This window comes from Pagrus major, chromosome 1 (assembly GCF_040436345.1).
Source record: "Pagrus major chromosome 1, Pma_NU_1.0".
Classification (NCBI taxonomy): domain Eukaryota; kingdom Metazoa; phylum Chordata; class Actinopteri; order Spariformes; family Sparidae; genus Pagrus; species Pagrus major.
In genome coordinates this window covers 16807555-16827633 of record NC_133215.1, presented here as the reverse complement: position 1 = coordinate 16827633, position 20079 = coordinate 16807555, and the positions used below count along the sequence as shown (strand labels likewise).

Here is a 20079-nt window from a genome sequence, read left to right as displayed (position 1 = left end):
CATTAATTTGTCCTTCGCAGAAAAATCTGGTGGCAGACCGAATAGCAGATAGAAAGCAAGGTTTATAGGGAACCAATCTATATGCAGATGATGTCATTTTGTCACAGCCATTACACTGTGCAAAAGGTAATTACTTCAGAATGATAAGTAAAAGCAAAAACGTTGTCCATTGCCAGTCTAAGAGGTTGGAACCAGTAAATGTTTGATATTTTTGCTTGATGGATGGATGGATGGATGGATGGATGGATGGATGGATAGATAGATAGATAGATAGATAGATAGATAGATAGATAGATAGATAGATAGATAGATAGATAGATAGATAGATAGATAGATAGATAGATAGATAGATAAACAAAAAAAAAACAAACATCCATCCTCAACCAAAGGCCAGTCAAACAAGTAATTGCTTCAGAAATGTCAATCATGTTAGGGGGGGATTGGAAAATGTCACAAACTCGAATACACGCCTGCTGGTTCTCATAATCCTCCAAGACATGGCATTTGTGAGTGTTTGTGTGCCTGTGTGTGTTCATGTGTGCATGGATTTTAAAGAACATCGCTCCATGTTGGACTGACATGCTTCATCAGAGCATCTAGGTCAGCATGAGATCGGAGAGAGAAGGAGGGGGGGACAACATAAAGAAGTGACTTTTTGGAGCCGACAAGAGAACGAGATAGAGAGAGACATTAAAAGGGTGAGAAGAGAAGAGGGAGGAAATGAAGCTGCATAGGAGCAAGAAAAAAACAAGGGACAAAGATTAAAAGAGGAAGGCTGCGAGGTCGGGGGTTTATTTCTCTCATATTTACACTCCTCTCCCAGCCGGGGCTCCAAGTACGATTTGACGCCAATTCTGGTGTTAAATTATTAGCGCAGTATTCTTTATTAAAGGCACATATGGGACTCAAAGCAATCCAATATTCAGGAAATGAGACGTGGCACTGGATGCTGAGAAAAAGGTTTATATGGTTCAGTTAATTGAATTCTTAGCCACCGAAAAAAGGTTGCACCGTGTCGGGAGATTAACTCTCTCTCAAGTGGCTTTTTTTTGTTTTTTTTGTTTTTTAATTCACACTCACCTGCCAAGGTTACTCTCACTGTCTTCTCTGTACTTCTTTATTTCCTCTCTTTTGTCTGCAGTTCTCCAATTACAAACACAAATCATCTTCTCTCCCCTCCTTTGTTTAATTTGGCAGCCAGTGCTTAAACTCTATAATGAATGTTTCCATGTTCAATAACACTCGGATTGTCTCCCCCCTTCCTCCCTCCATCCTCCCTCCCCCTGCACACACACATACATACAGTACACCATGTCCCCTCACAGCCTGAGTCAGACATCACAGCGTATTGAGTGGTTTGAAGGGAACATAAATCACTTTTTGATCACCTTGCCTGCTTTCAAGAGAAGCACGAAACAACACAAAAAAAAGGGAGAAGTGGGAGAAACGGTTCATAGCAACTTATTTACTCAGGTTAGATTCGTCTGCGTTCACCATATGTCAATCCAAAACCTTTTCATTTTAGAATAATCCTATCTTGCACTTTTCTTCCCCTTCTTCAACTGCTGCAGCATGCCATGGGAAATACTCCCTCTCTATCCCAAATGTGAATAGATGTTTCCGGTGTGATGCTGTCGAATTTAATTTTTACACATTTCTAAGAGTGGCGCTTCAAGCTCTCCATTCATGCGTCTAAGAGGAAGGTTTTAAGGGTTCTTGACATCACGAGTCATCGGTGAGGAGGACTGAGCAAACATTTCTTATGTTTCTGTTGCTCCTGCTTGAGTGCTCGGCTTTGACAGGGGTTCCACATTGTTGCTCTAACATCTACTCGATTGATACAAAGGCGAGGCTGGATGGTGCACTGCTGGTTCACTAAGAGTGAGCACGAGATAAGAAGGCGGAGGTAGATGCACAAACGCATCAACAATTACACACATAAAATATGACTCTGACATGCATACCCTTGTGCGCACTCTTCTCTCTCTGTTGTGTTCTTTGTCACACACTTTGCCACACACACGTCTCCCTCCCACAGTGTCTCTCGCTCACACACACACACACACACTCCTCCCATCAGTATTCGGGGCCGATCAGTATTCTGAACAGCTTTCCAGGTCGGCCGGACGCTGATCCATCAAACCCCGACACTGTGTCGCTTTGTATCTACGGCAACCTTCAGCGTTAAAGAGGAGCACCGACGGTCCTCTGTCACCTGGAAATCACTGCGTATGCTCGTGGGTGTCTGTCTGTGTCTGTGTGTGTTCACGTTCAAACTGTAGACGTACTCCCAAATATACTGGCACACGCAGACACACACATGCTCACATCCAACAAATAATTCATATCTTAATGGCTGATGTTACCGTTTCATCCAGACACTTCACGTTCCCAAGCTCCCTCCAATCACAAAAGAAGCATCTGTGTGCATGTGTGAGTGTGTGTGAGTGTGTGTGTGTGTGTGTGTGTGCGTGCATTTGTCTGTAGCAGCTATCTTAGCTTGTCTCTTTGATCAGCCTATAAAAGCACTGAGGCGTGGACAGATAGCCTGGACCAACACACTATCGCTCCTCCGCTCCCTCTGAGCCTCTCCTTCTCCCTCACACACATTAACCGTTATGAAAACACACCCGACACACTCTGAAAACACTTTCCCGTGTGTGTAGCCGCATCTCTCCCATCACCCAGCGGCTCTGAGGAGTATTGTGCTGCCTCCTCGGCTTTATCTATCAGGAGTGGTGAATACATCGCTTTGAGTTGATCTGTTTTCGTCTTTATACTTGAGCCTGTGCTGAGAGTTAATGTCGAGTCTTACCTGACAAAAGTGAGTATGTCACTTTGCAAAGTGATGGTAAATATTGATACCCGGTGGACAGCTGCTCTGTAACTGACTTTAAATCCATCACATGCTGAGAAATAATCTGTTTGCTTTCCACTGCAGTCACAACATCAGTAATTAGATTCTACTGCGCTGCCTCAGTTTTTCACAAACATGGGAACTCGGGAAATTAGATTTTGCCTTTATCACAATTTTACACAATAAGTATATATTTCCTTCTCTCCTCTACTCTATCTCTGTCTCTCCACCTCAGATCAGTATATTCATGACACACCTGTCCAACTACGGCAACGATCGACTGGGTCTTTACACGTTCGTCCACCTGGCCTCCTTCCTTCGCTCGTGGACGAACCTGAAACTCCACACGCTCCCGCCCATGCAGCTCGCACACAAGTACTTCCAGCTTTTTCCAGAACAAAGGAACCCGCTCTGGCAGGTATGTGTGCGTGGGTATATAATCCACACGTATGGGCTTGTCTTTTTACATTTCTACTGTGCATTTCTGTTCGAAACAGATGTGGAAAGTGGGTCCTGTTTTCTTTTGTATTGTACAAAGTATGATGATTTTATGAGAGGTGATTTTCACAATGCTAACTATGTCTCAAAAGCCTTGAAAAGAAGGCAAGATGGACTGTTTTGCTGGCTATTTTCTCTGATTACCATAGACAAGGAGGTTGGGTGGTTTGTCAGCAGGATTACACAAAAACTGACATATTTTACAACACTTTGATGGAGGAGTGTAGACCCTGTTAACTTTTGGTGCGGATCCAGATAAAGGGACAGATCCAGGAATTTTTCTCACTTTCTTTAAAGGTGCAATATGCTACTTTTTGACAGGCCTATAACCAACAAAGAGACAGAGCGTCTTGATACATTTTAGATGCACTTTAAAGCCAATGTATACTTTTGTATTAGGGTAAAACATCCTTGTTTTTTGAGTTACGAGACTTAAACCACACATTGCCAATCGAGAAGTCCTATAGTTTATGAACAGAAGACTACTGTATATTACCAAAACTGTTATAAAAAAAGTTATATAGTGCACCTTTAATATTGCGAGATTCACGTTTTTCAACGTTTTTGTTAATTTCTCAGGGAACGATGCATGGATCTTGATAAAAAAAAACAAAAAAAAAAACAGGAGTTTTTAGGTGGCTGGTGTGAGTATAACTCTGTTAATGATTCTGGATCTAGCTGATTCAAATATGTTTTTGTGTTTGAGGTGGTTTTCATTTTAAAAAAAATTTATGAAGCCCTCGTGTCCAGACGTATATGAATCTGTGGTGACTAGGTTGGGAATAGTTTTGATGCCTGACACAATAACTTCATTCATTCTGTGTAGTGAATCCTCCATGCACTGAATGTACTGTATGGGCATGTTTGTTTTTGTGTACATGAAATGTATATAATCGCTTAAATCTGCCTCTGCAGAATCCGTGCGATGACAAACGGCACAAAGACATCTGGTCTAAAGAGAAAACCTGCGACAGGTTACCCAAGTTCATGGTCATAGGACCACAGAAAACAGGTAAGCCCAGACATGCACGTGCAACAAAGAGACTCCCTGTGTGTGCTCAGGTGTCTAGATCCTCAACATCAGAGCCCATTCATTTAATCCCCCTCGCTCCTTCGGCTCTGTCAGAGGGAGACAAAGCAGGAGGCTCTTACCTCTTTTCTTCCACCCACATATTCTATCTACTTTAGATGCATAGAGATACAGTACTGAACTACCATCCTCTCCCTCTTTTTTTTTCTGTCGAAGACACAAAAGGAAAAGCAGATTATTGAACATCTGCTGCTTGGATCCATAGCGCTGCATTCATGTTATTCTAATTGCAGGTGTATGGTGTTGGAGGGGAGAAGGTCACGTAATGCTGCTAATTAACCAGATGATAATTCTCTAAACGGGAGGAGAGGTCACCATGGCAACATTGGCTGCACAATAAATAACAATTACAATAAATGTTAATGCATCTTTTAATGCATGTCAGAGATGTTCGAGATAAATAGGAAATGGGGACGTGTGGGAGTAAGTGCGAGGGGGACGGGGTGAACGGAGAGCTGCTGAGGGTGAGACAGAGGGCACGACCGGAGCCCCACTGCTGATTGGTGTCAATTGGTTTTGAATCATTTGATGGCGAGGCCTGTGATCTCTGCAGACACACACATATAGTGTATTCTCAGCAAGATATAAATCTTGCGAAAGGGGAAAAATCATCCAGTATGGATCAGTGGATGACAGCTCTCGCACACACACACATCCACACACACACACACACACTACTCTCTGCTGAGCCGAATTAACGAGCCAGTTATGAATTATGCCCTTTCTTCCAGGAACGACAGCACTTTATCTCTTCCTACTCATGCATCCCTCCATCTCCAGTAACTTCCCAAGTCCAAAGACTTACGAGGAGGTCCAGTTCTTCAACACCCATAACTACCACAAAGGAATCGACTGGTGAGGACACACAGAAACACACACATTTACACATCTTTCAATCTTTCTTTGCCTTTTTATTAGCCAGAGCCTAAGGTGAAATAAAAGATTACAAACGACCCTGTCTCTGTAATGTGTCTTGCAGACGTCGGTGAACATTAAGCAGTTCAAAACAGTTCAATAACGTCTTCAAAATGATCTTTTAAGCCTGTAAACATAAGCCAACAGACATATGGCCGCCTAAATTGACCCGTAAATGGGTTACTTCGCTGACAGAGACACAGCTGGTGTAGCCTCTGAAGTCATCCAAAAAAGACTTAACTGTGGAAATTTTTCATTAAACACTGTTCAAATGATATCGTCGAGTTTTCTTTAGGCTCATTGTCTCAGCACAGATTAAGGCCATCGCTCGGTGACTTTAAAACTTGTATCTGACTTTGAAATATGTGTGAAGACTCAGCAGCGTACATTCGAGAGCGATGCTGTGGTTTGAGGCGTGTATCATGAGCATGTGCACTTGTCAATTTTCTGTGTGTCTGCTGCCTCAGGTACATGGAGTTTTTCCCCGTGCCCTCTAATGTTACCACGGACTTCCTGTTTGAGAAGAGTGCGAACTACTTCCCCTCAGAGGAGTCCCCGCGGCGAGCTGCTGCCCTCTTGCCCAAGGCCAAGATCATCACCCTGCTCATCAACCCCTCTGACAGGGCTTACAGCTGGTATCAGGTACACACAAACACAGAATATATTAGATGCCACTGACTGCACATGTATTATTTTTAGCTGCCCACCTCATCGCATGCTTCATCTCTTCTATTGATTTTAATTGAATTCTTTAAGGCGTCTGAGTTCTTCCTGCAAGCGTGGCGTTAATGAGCCTGATTTATCTATACGTCTCAACGCGGGAAATGTCACCAGATCCTGAAATCTCCTGCTTAAGTCTGTTTGATTAATGAGACATGAATGTCAACGACGTGCCAGCTCAAATGTTATGTCATTGTCCTCCCCCAGCATCAAAGAGCTCACGAGGACCACGCCGCCCTGCAGTTCACCTTCTATGATGTCATCAGTGCGAGATCGGGAGCACCGGCCGAGCTGCGCTCCCTGCAGAGCCGCTGTCTCATCCCCGGCCTTTACTCCACACACCTAGAGAGGTGGCTCACTAACTACCCTACCAACCAGGTAGGTACATGCACACGTACACAGCTGCACTGTAATATCAAACATATCCACGGTTATCAATACAGTATCTGACATTAAAGCCCTGCGTTTTGTTTGGAAGATATGATTTATTGTTCACAGTGATTTTTTTATCCTTCGCTGATCGGGATCATGGTCACAATTGAAGGATTGGTTACTTTATATATGTTAGGGTTGTTGGATCGTTTGAGAATTCCTTATTCTGTGTTTAGATGGGGACTACATACAACAACACTGTCACATTGCCTGCAGGAAGTAATAGCAATAAGGCATAAGAAGAAAAATGAGCGAAGTGATATATGATCTGCTGTCAGAGTTGCACTAAACAAGATTGCCCCCTGGTATTCGTTTTACCAACTACCTAAATGAGTTTAAGTAAACTAGTAGGGGTGGGGGAAAAATGAGTTTTAGATGCATTGCAACTCTTTCTTAAAAGGTTATGTCTCGTTATTAAAACCCGATCTTTAACAATATGATCATCGTACCAGTACATCACCGTAACAATTTTTAAGATGAGCTGAAAGTTCCTTACGGCTGAACCAAGCGGATAGTGAAAGGAAACGTCCGTGAAACGTGTGTCGGGTTTAAGTTCTAAGCTAGGCTACTCCTACTCCTTATTTTGGTGAGGAAAGCTGTACATCAGCAAAATCTGTTAATTTGTTTATTTTTTAAATTATGGATCATTACAAATATGCTATATATTAAAAGTCGTCATATAGTGAGAAATTAAACATTTTGATGCAACCATCAAGAATTGTTTTATAATCACGTCATAAATTGAAAGTATCAAGTTTATTTCTATTAAATCATTACAAATGACCTTAACCTGTCCTCTCAATTCCAGTAAACACTACTTTGCTCTTTAAATGTACCAAGTGTTACAGTATGAATATATCTGTGTGCAGCTGATGATCATAGACGGCCATCAGCTCAGAACTGACCCTGCGGCAGTGATGGATGAAGTCCAGAAGTTCCTGGGAGTCACTCCTCACTTCAACTACTCCCAGGCCCTGACGTAAGTCTCTCCTGCTTTCTCTCCACTAGTCTCTTGGGGTGAGAGGGAACCTTTCACCTGGGATGCACTGTGACAGAGATGATAGTACACATTCAAGCTGTAACAACAAGACTCCAAACCCAAATCTGTGTGAAGCCTGACATCTACTGGTGAACAGGAGGGCACTAAACGGGCCAGCTCCTCTTTGCCAGACTTTGGTGCCAGGTGGTGTCATTCTCTGAAAAATACAACAGACAGTGACATCACCTGGCACCAAAGATCAGCCAATAGCAGATGGTCAGTTCGCTACTTGCTTTGAGCTATTACGTGTCCGCATTTACACAGATATTTGGGGCTATTTTCAATATTTGAAGGAAAGAAAAAAATGTAGCACAACAGAGAGAATAAATAGATGAAGAAAGAGTGGATGCATTCATTTCACTTCAAATTTGTCAAATTTAAGTGTAGTAGACATGGCAAAAATTAACGTGTGAAAAAAGATGGTTTATTAGGGTCAAGAAACTGAGCCAGTAGTTTTATGTAAAGCATTACTTGCTTGTATATATGTCCATTACTAATATTTGTATTCCATAGTGAACACATGAATTTGTCGTAGCAATAACGAGTTGATGCCTGCTCTTGCCAAGAGACAGTGGAGTGGTGAAGTCTCAGCCCCCTGAGCCGCTGGCCTGGGATCAAATCCCAACAGAGCGTTGACTGTCTCACTTACACTGCCTGCCTGTCTGTGTTACTGCCTGTCTGAATAAATAAAAGTCCGAAAAGGTTAGTGCACTGCACAGTGTCAATCCAAAGGAACTAAAACAGCCTCATTGCCAGTAACCTAGATGAATAACTAATGCAAGTTCTGTGATCTAAACACATCCTTTGATTAAAAAAAGGGGAGAAATTATGGGTTTAATTTAAAGAAGTCATGTGGAAAGATAGTTCCTGTAAACAGTCTGTAACTGAATACTGTACAGCCAATATATTCAGATACTGGTGCATCATGGTGGAAGAGATGCCTATTATGCATGTCAACAAAATGCTCCAGAGTTTTAATACAACTCAAGAGAATTAGCTTGTGCCTCTTGATGCTCTGTTTCCACTCATTCCACATTAGATATTTTGCATGTGAGTTTGGGAGGAGTGGTAAAATGTTTTATTTCTCAAGCACCACTCATCAGAATGCAATCTGCCTGCAAGCCCTCAAATCTCCAGACAGGGACATGGAGAATTTGTAGCTCAGATTGGGACAGAGAGTGCCTCTGTCTTGAATCACGAGCTCACATGCATACAAATAATTTGTAAAGAGATGCATTTTGACAGAATAATAAGGAAGCGCCGTGTGTGCGCGTGAGGTTGTGAGTGTGTGTGTGTGTGTGTTTTGGGTGAAGACCGAGTTACACAAAAGCCTAATCTTTCTTTTCTCCTTCTCATTCTTTTGACATGGCAGCGGTCTGACAGATCCTCAACACTGCAGCCTATTTATTTAATCCCCCTCTCCTTTCTTCCTCCTGTCCTGTCAGAGGAAAACTGAAGGAGAACCACTTAACTCGTTTTTCTCTTTTGATTCACCCACTGATGCATGCAGATAAAGAACAATATTTGCATCTTTCAGTCACACCCACATTAGACCTCCTGCTCTAAATGCAAAATAGCAGTTGACAATAACATGTATCTCTTTACCTTTTCCATAGGTGTACTTTTATACGACTATACTGCAAAAGCAAGGTGCATCATCTGCATACATGCGTACAAAATTACGACGTGCAAATTATCAGTATATGTGCTGGTTACCCATACATACTGTATACACATCCGTATATACGGTTAAATACACGTGAAGCATATGTATTCATGCATATGCTCTAAATACATGTGACAACAAGCGCACATGTTAACTGATGTATTTTGCTTTGAAAGTCACCCTCCATGTCAGTGACAGGTTGTCACATTACATGCTGCTGGGGTTCAATAGTCTTTGCACTCTGCTAAGAAGAGCGGCAGTTTAGCTTCATGAGGAATAGTCATAGAGTCAACACGGGAGAGGCATAATATGTATTAAATATTTCTGTAACACTCTCTATGAAGCACTTATAGCATTGTATAATCATAGTTATAAGCACTTATGAATATTCACAATGCTTTATGACAATAATCACAACTATAACTTACTTATATTGGGTTATAGTGTGCCTATATTTATAGGCAATCAAAAATATTCAGAATGCTTTATGAGAATAATCATAACACATAAAGCATTTTGTAATGACCTTGAAGGTCAAACATCATAATAATTTATAAGTATCATTAACATAAGTTGCAACTTTATGAAAAACAATTGCTCAATAAATGGTTTATGAAACATTTCATAGTTTGTTAACAATCAAATGACTATTAACTAAAGTTTAATTAACTATAATTTTACCATTTATTCAAATTATGGTTATTAGAGAGTTTTGCCACACATCCCTCAGTAATCCACCAAGTAGCCTTGATGACGATGGTTCCCTTTTGTTTTTTTGTTTTTCCCACATTCAAATAAAAGTAGAGAGCAGTAAATCAATAAAAATTGAAATAATTGTTTGAAATATAAAATAATCCGAGGCACAGAGTGGTATCAGGAGCGCCCTGAAAGTAGTTGGTTTAATCCGTTGGTAGGTTGTGGCACAGTTAGAGAAAAAAGCCCCTTAATAAATAAGAACTAGTACATTGTGAAAACACAACAACCCGCATTGACACAGTTGCCTTCCTCGGGGTGTCTTTACACAAAATGAAACTAATAATTAAAGTAATGACATTTTCAGATTGGATTTGGGTCGAAATGAGACAACAAAACAAACTATAGCCTGTGCATATTTTTATCTCTATTTTACCATATTACCATTTTCACCATTGATGTTGGCCTAGCAATAGATTATACTAATGATTATTATGTGTCTGCATTGAGTGCAGGAGATAGAGAGAGGAGAGACGTGGAGAGGGAGGGCGATAGAGACACACAGATGAAACGAGACAGTGCTGCAGTCAGAGAGACACCGATAGCAAAGAAGTACAAGGCAGACAGAGAGTGTGTTAAATGCATACTGACATTTATATCTGCTCTGTTAGAGGACGATGGCGCCACTTTTTCCAACTGTAATGTCTTTATATTCGGACCAATTCTGAACTTACCACTCATTTGATTTCTTTTAATAAGATTTCTCTTCTTTCTCTCTTCTCTCTGTGTCTTTCCTCTCAGGTTTGACCCTCAGAAGGGCTTCTGGTGCCAGCTCCTTGAGGGAGGAAAGACAAAATGTTTGGGAAAGAGCAAAGGGAGAAAGTACCCTCCCATGGAGCCAGAGGTAAACTTATACATTTTAATTAAAATAGATTTCTGCTCCGTGAGAAAAAAAAAAAAATGATATATGCATTGAATGAAAGGTTAGAGACAAAAGAAAAAAGGAAAAGCAGCAGCCTGACTGACATCGACAGCCCGCAGTGGCCTCCATCGCTGTGGCAAAATTTCCCACAGGACTCAGCATTGGGGCGGAAACTGTCAGCCAATCAGACCCGGCCAGAAAGTTACAACCTAATTATGAGGACTCGATAGTGACACAACACCCGTGAGGGAGAGGATGAGGAGAGGAGGAAGGCAGAAGGAGAAAATCTAATCCATAAATCTTTGTCCTGGCTACTGATTCCACAGAGGAGAGGGAGGAGAGGGAGGAGAGGGAGCAGACCTGCAGACGATGAATTCGCTCTCACATGAAGACAAACACACGGAAATACAATTTGTCTTCCCGCATGTGATCGCACGTGGCTAATGGCTGTGCCTCCGTGTCACCTGTAATTAAACTGTATTTGAGTTTCCACCAGGGGGACAGAAGGAGAGGACAGATGATGGGGGAGGGGATGGAGGGAACACCAGGGAGGAGAGGTGGAGATGAGGGATGCACACAGGAGGGAGAAAGATAATGGAGCTCATGCATCCTGCATGTGATTTCCTCCCCCTCTCCAAACTCTCTTTTCTTAGCTCTGTTCATAGCACTCGGCACTTAGTGGCTCTAAAGTCCTATTGTGAGGAAATAAACTAATCTAAAGATGGTGGCACATCATTAATCTCTCTCAATATCTTGTTTGCCCCCTGCTCCCATGCTGTCTCTCTTATTTTCTCTTCTTTTCAACCCCTTTTTTACTCCCTGCACTTCTCACCTCTCATGCCATTGCTTCATTTCCCTCACTTCCTCTCTCTTACTCTACCATCTGCTCATCCTCTCACCTATTTTGCTCTCACACTTCCACTTCTTCCGTCTTGTTTTTTTGATGGTTTTTTTTCCCTCCTCTCCTCTCTCTTCAGGCGCATGCATATCTCTCCAGGTACTACAGGGAACACAACGTGGAGCTGTCAAAGCTGCTGCATCGCCTCGGACAGCCGCTTCCCTCCTGGCTCAGAGAGGAGCTTCAGAAGGTCAGCAGCATTAAACTCTGTGACGCTCATCTCACCAGCTTATGAATGCAAGTTCAAATGAATTCACATCAGTGAATATTGAGGAAAAATGTCCTTAAAGCCGAAGAAGATGTGCTTTCAAATCAAATAGTTCTTTGCAAGATTACGTTTTTGTGACTACGTAAGCAACGGTCACAGAGTTGTTGAGTATTTAACTCACAAAAACTCATCTTCAGTGTTAGCCAGTCTTGTTTTTGCTCTTTGATTCATTTCATGCAAGTTAGACAGTTTCACAAAGATGAAATAGATGAATTCTAGAAAGTCATATGATATCTTTATTTAATTGTTTTAATGTTTGCATGTTTAACAAGCTGAAATAGATGAGTAATTAAGAAAAAATTAAGTAATCCTCAAGTAATATTTTGTGAGGTACAACCTATTAAGATGGTTTGATATAGTTATTGTCATTCTACTAATTTTAGAGTTTTGTTTTCTCATACAATCTAGTTCTTGTCTTAATAGACAGCTGTCACAGACCGCAGTAACTGCAGCTCAAGCTCAAAAACCTAAGCAGAGTTCGGTAACTACACTCGCTGCAGTCTGCCTTGGTTTTCGTTGGATCTAGGACATTTTGTAATTGCTGTGCTTTGGCTTTGTACCGCAGCAGTGCACTCAACATTTTTGACAACTTTCACTTGCCAGATATTAAAGAGCCAGACGTCATTTTAAATGTATGCTTCTGTCAAAGGTTTCATGGTAAACAGATGCTCTCAGTTCTCCGTCTGACTACCTAATAGCATTGCACAAAAAATATATGACATTTTCCACAACGTAACAAAAAATTCTCCGGCTACAAAAATATGTCACTTCTGTCGAGCGACACTTATGCACCAACCATAACTAAGGCACAACGTCAGCCCAGCCTGCCCAGGTGGTCCGCCCCTTTCTACCTGCATGCAAATGTGCAAAGGAAAGGAAACTAAAGCAGCAGGAGGAGCACTGACAGACTCAGAGGCTGTCCATCTTTGTGGCCCCAGATTAGATTGACAGTGCTAGAAACATAAGCATCCGACCCACTGACAGTTTAAAGACTCTGATTCAAATGTTTCTGAACTCTGATTGGTACACAGAAATATGTGTCATCACCTTTTTCAGCAGTTAAAACCCTATAAAGCAACCAAAGCACCATGTTTGGACAGTTGGACAATGATAAACACGAAAGAATTACAGTTATTGCTGGCTTGTAAGAAAACACACTGATCTTCTGTACTTGACGACATTGTAATCCTGTGAAGGTATTCAAAGCATGCACTTAAATGAGGCTTCATAGTCTAAGTGTTGTTGCTGTCATCCGTCTCACCTTGATCCCTGCAGAGCCGTCTTTCTTCTGCAGTCCTCAACACTGTATCTTTTTGTCTGAGGAATTTGTTTGTGCGGCTGTCAGTGTTTATGAATCAGAGGGAGCCACTTGAAAAGTCTGCTTACATTTTCCAGCCCATTCACAGTTTTCGCAGCATGTTGTCTTTCTTTTTTCGTGCTTGGCATTTCAATCAATAAGAAAGCAAAAACGGAATTAAATTAGTTTTCCCTTCTCCTTTCCCTCTTCTCTGTGTCTCCCTCTCCGTCCCCTCCCTCTCGTTACCTCTTTCTGAAGGTTAGATAACCTTTGCATCCATGAGCCAGGGTTAAAGGTCAAAGGGGTCCAGGAAGACCAGGAAGCGACCAGGAGCACCTGACCTTCAGATGCACTGTCGGTGGCCTTTTAGTGAACCCTGAGGTGAGGGCAAGGACGGGGTGCCTTGTTATACCTGGGAGCTGTGACACTGCTGAAGGGAGCAGAAGTCTTGAGAGTGCAAAGAAAGTTGAACTCTTGAATGAAGAGATGGATGGATGGAGAAATGACTCGGACAGCTCTGAAGAAAGTGGGACTAAAAGGAAGAGGCAGACAACTATGGGAGACATGGAGCGTTTGGCAAGTCTTTGATGCCCATGTCTCGTGCAGACCTGCAGTGACTTTGACGGTTATTACCACTATTATTACTATTATTATTGTTTTATTTTCACCTTTGATTTATGATGCCAGAACAGCGCTGGTCAGCTGTGCGTGGTTCCCATTGAGATGACTTTGCACTAAGTTCTGTTCCACGTATCTCCAAGACAAAAAAAAAACAAACATGCACCCAATGTGGTTCTTGTCTTACTTTTTTAAAATTCTTTTTATCACAATGAGAGCGAAATAAGCAGGGAGGATGCGTGCATAGACTCAGGGTGAGTGACAGGCTGTTACTTTCCATGATAGGTTCTCATTGTTTTGTGAGTTAATTTCTTTAAATGAAGCTAGTCTCCGGTAGATCTGGTAGCCTTGTTCACCCCTTAGAGATGTCACTTGAGGCTTTCACTGGAAGAGTATGGACTGGGAGGAGTGAGTCACTGAAGCAAGATGCATCGCCCGCTCATTATTTTCCTCTGACAAGCCACGCAGAAGAACGCCGTGTCCGTTTAGCAGAGCACGAGCGCTGATGACTTCAGCGCCGAGGACCGAGGAGACGTGAGTTTGTGGGAAGGAAAACTGACCAAAATGAGCCTAATGGGTATGACACTTAATTCCAAGACCCTTTAAGTAGCTACTTTAACCACAGGCAGTTTTTGTATCGTCAGTGACTCATTTAAGTCTCAACCTCTTGTTTATTTTTTGGTTCCTTTTTGAAACCAGTGGCCTACGTTGTTGAGCTTCAGTTTGAATGCAAAAAAATCCCCTAAATGTCAAACACAGAAACCAAAATTAAAGAAATGGATATGACTGACAGCATAAGATGTGTCTTTTTAATGACCAATGAATATTACGGTGCAGACACACACACACACACACACACTTGTGAAGTCACATAATCTTTGGCCTAATTGGCTGACAATAGACTGTTTGTCCTCTAAGGTAAGTGGAAATGACAAGCGTGACAGTTGGCTATTAGAGGGATTTGTGTCAGGTATTGCATCAGTCACCATGAAATGACCTTCCATACAATTATGTTCAGTTAAAACACCAAGGTTATTCTGATATTCCTGTTTTTATAAGATATGCACAGCACACAGCATCACGTTAGACAATGCTGTCACACGAACTTCACAAAACTGTAAAAAACAAATGACAAAATAGGAGACATTCGCATGTGACATTCGCAGTTAAACACTAGGTTCTGGACAGAGGCAAAAGTCAAATGTATGAAAACATGATGTTCCCATGAACACTTATTACATCCACACAGTCATGTCTGAAGAAGGACTCGGGCCTGAACGTTGCACCTGGAGGTAATAAGTGTTCGTGGGAACATTATCTAATATCCTCTTAGAGTCACACTGTGTCACTTCCTATCAAACATGATATACTAGACTTAAAAGTAAAGGATTGACAATTATGAAAATGTATTCTAAGAACATGTATTTAATAATTATATAAGCGTTTTGTGCAGGAATGTACAACGTATTCACTGGGAAATGTGCAAAATGTCTATGTAGGGAATGTATGAATAGTTGAAATGTGCAAGATAGTAATCCAAAAAATATGTTTGCTAATGTAACATCAGTGTCAGATGGTGCAAACCTTACATTAATGTAATGAGTAGTGACTCTGGGTGTGGCCGAAATCTATGGAGTCTTTGCTTAATGAGGCCAGATGCAGCCAAGAAAATGTGCTCTCATAGCGTGATGTTTTGGTTTTTAAGGAACTGCAGCCTCCTGCCAGCAGGGACTGTCTCAAAAAGTTTGGGGGTCATCTGCAAACTTACCTGCTCACCTCAGGGTACTGTACGTGGTACGTTTGATATCAGACTTTTACTCAAGTATGACTTCTTGGTACTTTTTACAACACTTCTCAAACCGCGGACTGTAGATTTTGTTTCCCATCACTTATACTGAAAGTGCACTGGGAAGGGCTCTTTTAAAAGCCAGTGTGAACAGAAGGAATGATTACTGCGAGTAAAACCCGCTTCAATGTACACATGGGCACCTGACTATTGTTTTAAGTCTAGAGTAAACTTTGAAGCTATCGTTTAAGGCACAGCGTGATAATAAGATACCTATCAGTCATTGTTAGAGTGTGTGGGGTTTTGATTTACTGCAGTAAGGGTTTCCAGGTGAGATTGTATTTATCAATCTGCTGTTGAGCCGCTTTTATTTACCTCTGATCATAAAATGTAGAACATTTGCAGTAAACCTTGAATGTGATGGAGGGCTTTGACATTAACCAAAGCAAAAGGATATGACATATAGCCATGAAGTCCATCAGATGTATGCCTTCGTGTCCAAACAGAAAGACTGATGTATATTAAATTAAAACATCCATTACCAGCAAAGCAAGAATGAAGGGAGACTATTTTTAAGCACGACTACACTCAATAAACCCTTTTCTGACAGATATGGATGAAAGTTTAAATATAAAAAATGTCTTCCAACAAACAATTATCTTTATCTTAAGTAGCTCCATTCCTGCAGTGGCACATTGTGTTTATAAGGAGCCAGAAGTAACAGTGTGAAGGTATGAAATCATTTCAGGTATTCCAGTTATGGCTCATTTACAGCAGGGTTTAGTCTTTACTGCAGAGTTCACAAGGGGCAGGCAGTCGCAAGGTAGCAGTCAGTGTTTTTACTAATTAAGTCTCTAGTGGGCACTTTCTTTTTTTTTATAGATATGGTATGGCTGTAGTGTTTTTTGGCTTGTTACAGCTAAATGAAACCGAAAGGTGAACCAAAAAAAAGGAGTAAAAATGTGTAGCAGGGCTGTTGTTGAGAAAAGGGTGTATTTTAATATAAACTACATCAAAATGTTGTCAAAGGAAAATCGGCTTATGATGACATGAAGGAGGGAATTAATTTACAGCCAGTAATAAGCCACCAGAATACTGAGGTTGCTCTTTTTCAATAGTCTCAAAAAACTTGTTTTAAGATTCTAGTGGGGGTGGTCCAGATAAAGTAAGCGTGCGCAAGTGTTGCAGATCAAGATATAATCAGTCTAAAAGTAACACAAACTCCCAAATCTATAAACCTTCAAAAGCAGCTCGTTGAGGAGGGAGTTTGAAGCAGCCAATTTGATGTGCATGAGATCACTCTCATTCAGGTTTAATCATTATCCTCAGATCTTTCCCAACTGGTTTTCCCAAGTGTTGCCAGACTTAAAGGGATGGAAACAGATATGAGTAGAAATAAATTATCCGTGTATAATGAGACCTTCTGTTCTCCACCACCTCTGGTGACATCTAATATGAGCTCATTAGTGCAGAGAGAGAGAGGTTCAGTGGGAAAAGTAAAAAGTAAAAGACAAAAAAGGGCAATTCTGACTGGTTTCTATATTTCAGTCTATATTCAGACTAAAAAGACGGTGCTGTGACTGTTTTATAATTGACACTATGGACATTAGAAATATATAGTCAGTAGAAAAAGCACAGAAAAAGTGCATATATGCATGTCAATCCATTCGATGACTAAAACCTCCAAAAGTGGATTGAGGGGAAGAAATAGTTAATTGACCCAAGACCAAATGAAGTCAAGAAAGGCAGAAGCTGAAGGCCAGAAAACTGAAATCCTGGCACATCAAAGCACCGTACAGTGCAATACAATACAGACTGCTACACCTCTCCCACTTAATATGTTCAATAAAGGACTTGGAAACTTGGAACGTTTGCAGTGGATAGAGTGTATTTCTTGTAGGTATAGACGCATTTATATTATTTATTTTTAATTCAAAGAAATGAAGTGGTAGCTCCTGTATTATACAGAATAAGCTGTAATGTGTTATAATGACCACAAGAGGGCGCTCTCGGGCAGTAAGGACAACTGTGTGTTCAAGCTCATGGCAGTTCAGGCAATAAATTTAACAAATGTAAAAAAAAAAATAAAAAAAAAAGATAAACTAGAATATTTGCATTTCCTGAAGAAAAATGCATGTGATGGCTGCATCTGCTGCTGTTACTTGTGGTGAGTGATTTAAACAAAGTTCTGTAAATGATGAATGTGTCACAAAATTCTGATTGTACAACTTTACTAGCATAGTCAGTTAAAGTGGATTTGTGCCACCTACAAGGAATGACATCACATATTTCACAGCAGTGTTGGTGATTTATGTCTCATGATATGACCCGAAATTGGTGGCAGTTAAATCGTCAATTAAAGATATATGGTGGCATTTTCTTAATGGCCACAATGTGAGCCTGTCGGTACCAAACTTTAACATGCTCATGGAGAACTTGTGAACAAACTGTCATGTCCTTAAAGCCAACATATTTATTAAAATATCATCTTATATTGTTAGTGTAGCATCCCCTGAGGGAAGAATTGAGAGGAATTTTACACACTTATGCAATGTGGCTGTCACAATGTACACAATGCAAAAAATCCAAAATGGCGTCAAGTTTTACAGGGGTCAGTGTGTGTGCAAGAGAAATACTGTTGCATAACTGCCATTGTGCAACTATTCTGTCTGGTTGACAGGTAATTGACTTTTGCTGTTCTGCAACTTGTCTGTGCTTCATAAAAAATATAAAAGGGTTCATAGATACAAAGGCAGTAATGCATGATGACATTTCATTTTAACAACATGTCTTGTAAAATACTCATCAATTCGATATTTTGAGATGAAGTGAAAGCAGAGCCACGGCAGGGATCACATTGGTCACAACTTTCAGAGCCATAAAACTTTGAACATATCTTATTTTGATAATGAATTAGGGGACATTAGTCATCTCAATTTTTTCCATCGTGGAAGGTAAGTAAACACGAAAGGAAAGGGAAGAAAAACACTATTTGGAGATATAAATTTAATTTATGCTGCAGAATGTGCAAATTTCAATTCTAATTTCCATCCATACAAAATTATGGAATTCAATCTAATGTGATGGGTTGACCACAAGGTGGTGCTGTTCTGTTGGATATTAAAACATGCACTACTACAACCACTGTGTGTGAGGTGGTTGGCTTATCAGGAGAAAAGCATAAAATAAACACAAAGCAAATTAAGTGCTTTGATACAAGGAACAAAGATAGATTAATAACTTTTCAAAAACTAAATAACTGCGTCAAAAGTATGCTTTAAAAACACGGGAACAAAAGACAAGCGCTAGAAAGACAGGAATATTTTTTATTTATGTTGCCAAGATTTCATGCAGCCTCTCGGTGTAACAGTTGGTCCCAGTTCTCCAAACGTGTTGAGTCAACACGACATGTTTGCATTGTAAATGATGACAACTGAGAAAATGGCTGCCATTCCTGAATGCACTGTGTGGGAGTGTGTGCGTACACATTGTCTGACATGGTGGTGCTCACTTTGACACTTTGTAGTCAGAAACAAACCTGAAGGGGAGTCTGTCAGTTCCAGCTTTCAAATGTTTGGCAATGACGACAGGTAAAATTAAGTGCAACAACCGCTTAGAAAGTATACGCAGTCACGCCAATATGCCTTTACATTAACAGATATGAAGTGTCTTAATTAAACACAAAACAAACACAGATTTTTTTTTTTTACAAAATCTACCTTTATGAAGAAATGTTACAGTACATTAAAACATAACACAGTCAGTAAACACCAAATAAGAAGGCAGTGTAATGTCAGTTTTTTTTTCAAGTGTACCAGATTGTCTCCATTCAGTGTTGTCAAAACCTCGACGACACTGAACTATCCCACCAGAGCAAAATAGCTTGATAGACGGTATCGATATGACAAATGATTTCTGCTTTGTGCTTTGATTCAGAAACACTTAAGTCCCGTCCCTGAGACAAGGACAAATACTGACTATAAATTATAAATGCCTGAGCAATTAAGACCTGATATTCACTTTTTTACACAGTAAAACAAAGAGCACAGTGGAGGAACAGTACTTAAACAAGAATGAAACGAGGTTGAAGGACATATTTCACTTTGGCAGATGTCAATATGACTAGGAAGCTGAACACAACAGCACTGAATATCATGCATTAAAGGGGGCTCCTTTGTGCAAGTCTGCAAGATTCATATCATGCCATTACTTACTGTGTGTGCATAAGTGCATGCATGTGTGTTACACTGTTGGTCCCTTTTCAACATGTTAAATCACATAATTCATATCATAAATTACAATATAACAAAAGCAAGCACAGAAAACATTATTGCGAAGAATACATTTTAGCGTAGTATGAAATGTCACGAGACAAAAGAT

General features: G+C 40.7%; 1 protein-coding gene across 1 annotated transcript in view; it reads left to right on the top strand.

Annotated features, from left to right (window-relative positions):
* Positions 1-13588, top strand: part of ndst3 (N-deacetylase/N-sulfotransferase (heparan glucosaminyl) 3) — a 44819-nt gene extending 31231 nt beyond the window's left edge. Inside the window, exons 6-14 of the mRNA XM_073467932.1 lie at positions 3093-3275; positions 4271-4367; positions 5177-5300; positions 5828-6002; positions 6288-6458; positions 7382-7491; positions 10712-10814; positions 11810-11920; positions 13559-13588. Of these exons, the coding sequence (XP_073324033.1) occupies positions 3093-3275; positions 4271-4367; positions 5177-5300; positions 5828-6002; positions 6288-6458; positions 7382-7491; positions 10712-10814; positions 11810-11920; positions 13559-13588 (1104 nt within the window). The remainder of the gene's footprint in view (positions 1-3092; positions 3276-4270; positions 4368-5176; positions 5301-5827; positions 6003-6287; positions 6459-7381; positions 7492-10711; positions 10815-11809; positions 11921-13558) is intronic.
* The last annotated feature ends 6491 nt before the right edge of the window (positions 13589-20079 follow it).